Source organism: Nannobrachium achirus (genome assembly GCF_963921795.1).
Source record: "Nannobrachium achirus genome assembly, chromosome: 10".
Lineage (NCBI taxonomy): Eukaryota > Metazoa > Chordata > Actinopteri > Myctophiformes > Myctophidae > Nannobrachium > Nannobrachium achirus.
Window position 1 is genome coordinate 30469635 of NC_137819.1, and position 8454 is coordinate 30478088.

At 41.3% G+C, this 8454-nt stretch overlaps 1 protein-coding gene across 1 annotated transcript; it reads left to right on the forward strand.

Annotated features, from left to right (window-relative positions):
• Positions 1-1488: 1488 nt before the first annotated feature.
• On the forward strand, positions 1489-6212 carry LOC308292779 (CD59 glycoprotein-like). Its single transcript, XM_080735208.1, has 4 exons — positions 1489-1676; positions 3044-3128; positions 4048-4149; positions 4531-6212. The coding sequence occupies exons 2-4, from the start codon at positions 3062-3064 to the stop codon at positions 4698-4700; spliced, it is 339 nt and encodes a 112-aa protein (XP_080591334.1). The 5' UTR covers positions 1489-1676; positions 3044-3061; the 3' UTR covers positions 4701-6212.
• The last annotated feature ends 2242 nt before the right edge of the window (positions 6213-8454 follow it).

Here is an 8454-nt window from a genome sequence, read left to right on the forward strand (position 1 = left end):
ATATTCAAAGACTTTTCAAAAATAGCAGATCTACAAGCTTGCAGCACGGCACTGTGAGCTTGTAGATCTGCTATTTTTCAATAGCTAAAGTATAAAATAATAAAGGCCCCCTCCACCTTGGGCCCTAGTAAATGCAGTCCCACTTTTCCCCCCCTTGTGACACCCCTGTCAGCACTGAGAACAACATAGGGAAAGAAAGAGGACCAGTTTGAAGACAAAGAAAAGGAAAGGAAAGATGGTGAGGAGAGTGAAAGTCACAGAGAAAGAGCGGAAAAGAATGGTGTGAACATTTAGCGATTAAGGGAGTCACATGGCCTTTTTAGCAGCCATTTTTAACGAACAATAATTATGCTCCACCCGACATTTAAAATCATATGCTAAATTGGTTTATTCTGAACATCTCTTTAATCCCAATTTGACACAGTAGTGAACCACACCCATGTAAGAACTGAGCTAAAACTCCTTGCTACAATAGCTCTAAAAGGCCTATAGGTTTGGAAGGAGCTAGAAGGTTGAAGTGCAAGCACCATGAAAGACCAAATGTGATCTCAAATATGGAGACTGGGCTTGCGCACGGGCAAACAATACACTCTGGTTCACCTCATTATTCATTTTTACAACCTTGAGCACACCCATGTAAGAGAAGGTAATGAGTGTAGCAACCCAATCATCAGCCTCAATGATTGCAATGGTGCCCTCTGGTGGTTGCATTCAAAGGTCAGTGGGGAAACTACTTGACAGCTCCATAGAAAAAGCTGTCAAATGTGTTTATTTCTGTGTACATTGCGCTAAACATGACATTTCCATATACAAGCAGTACCTTTGTTATTAACCGTAATTACTTTCAGGCAGCCAAAGTCAAGCTGAGTTTCCACAAGGTTGAGTGCATTGTGGGTAACAGTAAAACCAGCATTAAAACCTTATCAATTTGGACTGCTTCCCTCGCTTAGTCATTCAGGTGGTTATCTTTCTGTTTCTCTCTGCTCATCTCTCTTACTCTCTATGTAACCTATCTCTGTATATCTTAACCCTCTCCCTTCTCATTTTCTTTCTCAAAGTGCTGAGACAAAAATACACTTGAAAAGGTGCACAACACCCAACTAACTGTCAGTGTAGAAGAAATGTAATGGGTAATGTAACTGTGTGTGTGCGTGCGTGCGTGTGTGTGTGTGTGTGTGTGCGTGCGTGTGTGTGTGCGTGCCTGCGTGTGTGCGTGCGTGCCTGCGTGTGTGCAAGTAGGCCTATGTGTTTTCTTTGTGAGAAAGAAAAGTCCCAAATATAAAGATGAGGAAAGGGTCTACTCTGTTTTAGTGTTAGGCTTGATTTTAGTGTTAGAACTACGCAGGCATGCACAAACGCATGTACACCACCCTTTCACCATGGCACAATTTCCCAACTTCCCTACCTCACAGTCCTCACTTCACCTCTGATGAAGTACAGGTATATAAACATGCTGCCATGGCTAGTTTGTCATCATTTGTCTCTCCCTCTCACAGCAATGGCCAACATTTTGCTTTTCTGAAGTCAAGCAGACTCTGTACCCAAACAAAATGCTATTTACCTACAGTATTTGTACTGGCCTAAAAAGTCACCCACACACACAAACCCCTGGTTATTTCACAAATAGGAATCACCAGAGCAGCTTTACTGCAACAACAATCTTCCCCAACTGACAGGTGAGGATACAGCAACATTAATTTGATTGATTTCCTCCACAAAAAAGCTGCATAGGGCTACAACTTTTGATGATTTTCTTAGTAAATGTTTTATCAAATACTTTTTACTCAAATGACTCGAATATAATTAGTTAATTAACTGTTGCAAAAGCTGCAACGATAATACAGACACTACCCTGGGAAGGAACTTTAACAGAGCCATCAGTGTCTCTGAACTTGTACAGTTCGCCATGAATTAAGCAGTGATGGAAATAGTAGCAGTGATGGAAATAGTACTCACATTTGTTATTTAAGTAAAAATATTGATTCGGCAATGTAGAAATACTGTTACAAGTAAGTCCCAAAGTAACAAAAGTAGAAAGAACTCGTTATGCACTTAGTTACTTTCCACCACTGAAATCAAGTGTCATGATTGTTTCTCTGCCTTTCCATCCTCTATCCAGGGAGGATTCAGCATGCAGGCTACTTTACAGCAACGACCTCCACATTTATACATGTACAAATCAGTCTAACCTTCCTCTACTCTTTGCTACTGAGCAGCTGTATTGCAGAAACTGCAAATTAAACCCTGTATTGTATTCATATCAAGGGCACCTTGGGGATGAGTGTTTCTCGTTCACTTTGTCCGTCCAGATTTCCCAGTTTGTCCCGGGATTTGAATCGGTGACCTTATAAGGTCACAAGCCTACTGTACTTCTCTAACCTCTAGAGCAGGGGTCTTCAACGTTTTCAGGCCACCTTAGCTGAGAGAGAGAGATGAAGCAGGGACCCCCACTACACATTGTATAAAATTGTGTTGCAAATAAAATAAAATAAAATCATAGATTTCTTACAGCTTAGACTTGTTTGACAGCACTGTCGTCATGTTGGAGTAATGTGTATTTTTACCACTTGAACTGTCAAATACTCTTCTTTTCCCTCTAAAAACCTCTTCGCCAAAATAGCAGATCTACAAGCTTACCACACCTCTAAGCTTGTAGATCTGCTATTTTTGGCTAATGTTCCACTCAGAATAGGGATGCTAGGGTTCAAATGGTTAATGTAAAAAACATCATATCATATCACACAAAGATTTGGCATCCCCCCCTGTAACTCTGAGAACCCCCTAGGGGTCCCGGACCCCCTGTTGAAGACCCCTGCTCTAGACCGCTACTGCAACTACTTAATGAAGTCTTTCTAATCAGGGACTAATTTAGACCTCAAACAAGAGATTCATACATTTAACTACCACAACTAACTCTTGCGTTTCATTCCTCACAAGCTATTTCTTAGGGGAAATAAAAGCCAGTGGCTGCAAAGGTTAATTTCCTAATCTACATCTAGTTATGACAATATTATGAATAATGTGTTTAATATTGACTTTTCAGACGACAGACGTTGCAGTCATGCAAATCATAATGAAGACATTTGTGGTGTTTTGCCTGGCTGTTAACTTTGCTGCATTTGCTCTGGGTAAGAGACGGGTGTTGATAAACAAAATCAACATTCTTGTTATTAACTCCCACACTTTTTGCGTATAGCGGAGTCAAATGGGACTGAACAGGAACAGTGCAGTTTGAATGTAGACTGCCCTGTCATCAGTTTAGGCTGTGATCCCACTAATAAATCACAATCTATAATCTATGTACTGTATATGTATAAACGCCTACAAGACCTACTGTAGTTCAGGGCCTTTGAGTAAGACTTGAATTTGTCCATATAATCACTCTGCCAATACCTATACATTTTGATAAGATGACAGATTTGAAGCTTACTGTATGCTTGCTGTACTGTAGTTCCCTGGTCAGTGCTCTCTCTAGAAAGTTCACACCAATCTACAGTATATTCTATATAGACTGGCACAGGGATGTGCTGTCCATTGGGAAAAGGGGGCCAACTCCCGAACGGCTGGTTCATTCCCGGCCGGTCCAGGCCGGCCATTAGGAAAAAAATGAAAATAAAATGTCGGCCTTCGTTCCGTTTTGGGGGCTGGGCGGCCAACAAAGTAAATCGTCACTGTCGGGCAGAAACCTCGTATCTCCAAGTTTCAAATGTATAATATTTTTCGCAAAGCAAAGCCCTGCTTTGTCATACAAGGCCGTTGCACAAAAGTAGTGAAAACAGCAGATCTACAAGCACACAACGCCTCGCGGTGCGAGGCGTTGTGTGCTTGTAGATCGGCTGTTTTCACTAGTTTAAATCATTTTTAAAATGATAAATACAAAATAAACGGTTTTGGACATACAAGGTTTCCACCCGACAACGACGAAATATATAACTCATGTCCAACTCTTTTTCCCGGGCTGAATCAGGGGCCCAGCATGTCCCTGGACTGGCGTGTCATGATAATGATGTACAATCCTATACTTCCTCTCCATCATATCTCCTCCAGGCCTGCAGTGCTACTTCTGTCCTGAAGGTGCCTCTGGCCAATGTGAGAACACCCAGGGGTGCAGCAATGGTGATAATGCCTGCCTCAAACTCGACTCTGATGGTGAGACATGTTAAGCACTTTCCACATGTTTTGTTGACAAACATTTTGAACATCTTTGAAAAAAGAGCATACCGGTATCTGCAGTACAAGTTCTCAACATGTCGACATTGGGATGCGTTGTGAACTTGGTGGTTCTTGAATCTTTTAAGAGAATGCAACCAAAAGATGTTTCTTTTGTGTATACCAGTATATACTGTATGATAAAAATATTGAATCTTAATATTGTTGCATTACATAAGAACATTTACAACATTTGTCCTTAAGTTCCCCGCATTAATGATGAAAATAGGGGGCATAGTGAGCAGCATTAGCTAATTACTAATAATTTAACATGTGATACTTGTGTGTTTGTTTGTTTGTTTTTCCACAATGTCTCTGTAGAAAGGACGTACACTAAGTGCATCAATTATGCCAACTGTGACTTCATGAATCTGGCAGCTAACACGGCCTTCTCCAAATTCACCTACTCCTGCTGTCAGTCCGACCTCTGCAATGCCAATGATGTTCCCAAGAAAGGTCTTTTTCAGTGGTTGAAAGAGAAATTAGGCTAAACTATGGGGGTAATCTGCTTCATTCATTTGAATGAAGCAGATGTCTTTTTCTCTCCAGCTGACATCAGTGTCATTGGGTTTATGATTTCATAGCATTTCAAAGTTTGTTGAGAAGTGTAAAGTGAGCTTCCAATTACAACTGAGTTCTACAAGTGTTTTGTTTGGTGGCATGTGTTAATATGTTGGTTAATAGCAAGCTACTGTTAGTTCTGTACACTGTATAATCCTGACTGTAAATTTAACTGAGACTCTAAACATGGAAAATCTGGAAAACACTAAATGTTGTTTGTTGCTGAATATTCTGAAAATAAATGATCAACACATCATCTAATCGACTAATCTAATCAACTAATTTAAGCTATTTTATGATTCTAAAACAGATGTGTGATCTGTTACAATGAGAAGGTTCTCAAACATGCAATCTTAGATAATATGGAAAAAAGGATAAGAAGGATAAACACAAAAAAATCCAAAACCAAACCTATTTTGTTAATTTGCTGGACATGAGGACCCGGTCACACATTCTTTACCAAATGCAAAATTATGGGTTGGGGGGGGGGTACTTGAAATGACCAAACATATTGTCACTGGTATGCGGGTTTCAGCCCTCCTCTGAGACCCAAACTATAAGTAGACAAAAATAGTACCTTATTACCCGTAAGACAACTTAATCGGGAGATAAGCGACCGCATACACAAACTTTAGAAGGCAATGGTAGCCAAATTAGAAGGCAATGGTAGCCAATCAGGAGGGAATATGGGAAATGGGACATTTGGCATGGATAGGGGGCAATGGTGGCAGAGATAGGAGTAGCCATGCAGTAGGGCAAAATGTGACGTGAAGGACAGCTTTTTTTTTTTATAGTAACTGCGAGCTGACGGTCGCAATAATAAGCATAATGAGGACCCATTATGTGAAGATAGGTTGAAAATGGCTGAAGTGGTTCTTAGAGCACTGAGCATCTGACAGCGCATTTTACTAGAATATAGCTCTGTGTGTGTAGTGTGTGTGTGTGTGTGTGTGTGTGTGTGTGTGTGTGTGTGCGTGCGTGCGTGCGTGCGTGCGTGCGTGCGTGCGTGCGTGCGTGCGTGCGTGCGTGCGTGCGTGCGTGCGTGCGTGCGTGCGTGCGTGCGTGTGTGCGTGTGTGCGTGCTCAGGGGTGAATACAACATCTATAACAAATGTGTTCTCTTTAATTAAGAGGAGTAGGCTACAACAACATCTGTTTTCTGAAGTTCTATATGTGTGTGTGTGTGTGTGTGTGTGGGGGGTTGGGGGGGGGGATTCTTGTTGCAAGCTAAAGTAGTGCCTAGTTAAGGTCAGGATGGAATAGAATTAATATTAAAGATGGGGTGCTGTGATTTTTCCCTTCTGCATCAGGTATTACTTGGAAAAAGATATTTTTCAAAAAAGTGTTAAAATTATGTTTTTATGTTGACACACCCACCTGTTCTTTAAAGGTATATTCAGTGATTGTATTTCATTCAAATAAAAATATAATTGGTACATTTTCCATTCATTCTCCTCACTAGAATGTGTGCTGACCATATAAGGACTTCCACCATGGCCCTTGTTGCGAGCATAGCTAGATTCCGTTTTCAGAGGTGGCCAGCCAGTCCTCGACCAATCAGGGTAGAGTATGGCCGTAGTTATGTTATGATGTTTAGTTATGATGGTCAAAATAAAGGTTTTGAGAACCACAGTTGCTCTGAATTAAGAACGTCTGCTAAATGCCTAGATTGTTAACTACTGAACTCATAAATGCCACAGTCTCGTAGTAAATCGGTATCATACATATCCTGAAGCTGGAGACGTAGGCCTACCGATATTCAGTGATCGGGTCTAATGATCAAAACGAGAACATTATAATGGTGTAGCAAATCTATAAAAAACTAAACATTTCCACGCTGTGACAAAATGACCCCCGGCCACTTTCATTATCACTGAATACACCTTTAAGTATGCCTGGTTTTCAGGTGGGTGGTGACCGAGCTGAAGTTAGCCACACCCATTGATGTTGTTGGGTGTATGGTAAAAAGGGAAGGGATGATATTATGATGTCATTGTATTTGTGTATTTCAATTGGAGCTTTTGACTCAGAGGCTTTCAGATTTCTGGAAGTAACCAAAAATACACAGGGAAGACAGATTTGCATATTATTACCCCACGTGGGGGTCTATTAGAGTAATGTTAACTCCATAGACAAACTGAAAAAATACAAAACTATGGCACCACCTCTTTAAAGTTTGTGTCGGAGAGTAGGGATACTATACTAGCCTACTGTATGAGTCCCCACAAGTATACTTTCACAAAACAATCACACACGCGCGTGTGTGTGTTTTCAAAACCTATCCAGGTGGCAAGGTAATTAAAAACATTTCTCACGGTTGGTTTTATGTCCAAACCTTAACGCTAACATCTGGCCAAGTCAGGGAGAAGAGCCTGAACAGTATTGTGTGTGTGTCTGTGTGTGTGTGTGTGTGTGTGTGTGTGCGTGCGTGCATGCGTGCGCGCGTGCGTGCGTGCGTGTGTGTGTGTGTGTGTGTGTGTACAAACGCTTGCCTTGCATGCATGGTAGCGAGCGTGCACATTCGCCTGGCTTATCAGCTAACTGTGGAGAAATGCCAAGTTCAGCGTTGTGTGGTAACCAAAATCCCTTGATTACGTAATCAGATTCCAAAGATACACAGTGACAAAGAAACAGAAGACAAACACCCAGCATTGTTGACTTGCCTGTCTCTAAAAAGTGCAGATGTCATATTTCAGTAAATGAGCACCAGTCTCAAGTAGTACTGCCTGGGTCAAAAAAATTTTTTTGCTTGTTACAAAGCCAGCTGTCTGTTCATGACCATTAAAAATGTGCCTTGTTGTTTCTCAAGGGTTATTAGGAAGTGGAAAATGCTTTCAGGCCATCTGGATCTACGTGCTGAAGACTATATCGTCACTGTCGGGCAGAAACCTCGTATCTCCAAGTTTCAAATGTGTATGTTTTTTCGTAAAGTATTAAAGCCCTGCTTCATCATCATACAAGGCCGTCGCACAAAAGTAGTGAAAACAGCAGATCTACAAGCACACAACGCCTCGCACTTGTAAATCGGCTGTTTTCACTAGTTTAGTTCATTTTTAAAATGATAAATACAAAATGAATGGTTTTGGACATACAAGGTTTCCACCCGACAACGACGATATGACTCCTGTCATGAGCATCTACATGTCAGCCTCATTATGTGTATTAAATATCTCATCCTGACATCACTGAATCCTCCGTCACGTGTTTATTTTGGTGTTCTTCCCATGTTCCATCTTAATCAGTCAGTGGTGTAGAGCAGGGCTTCCCAAAGTGGCACCCTAGGGTGCCGTGATGCCAGTCCAGGGGTGCCGCAGAATACTTTGATAATATGTGGAATTCATCAATATCACTTCATCATCATCAGTAAGGTAAAACAGACCTGATTTGCACTGTACTTGAGTTCTTTTTCCATCTACCCCAACTCTCTTCACCAAAAAGAGCAGATCTACAAGCTCACAACACGTCACGTTATTTTGGTGAACCTTCCCCCCCAAAATAGGGATGCTGGGGTTCAAGTGGTTAATCAGTTCTGGTGGAAACGGATATTTCTCTGTAACGTAGCCTGTCGTATCTCAGGTGGAAAGGTGTGCAAGGTGTTTTGAAATATGATATAAGATTCAAACAATGAATAGCGTAATTAAGGGTTGCCATGGCCCATGGATGAACAAGTTATTTACAGTACAGG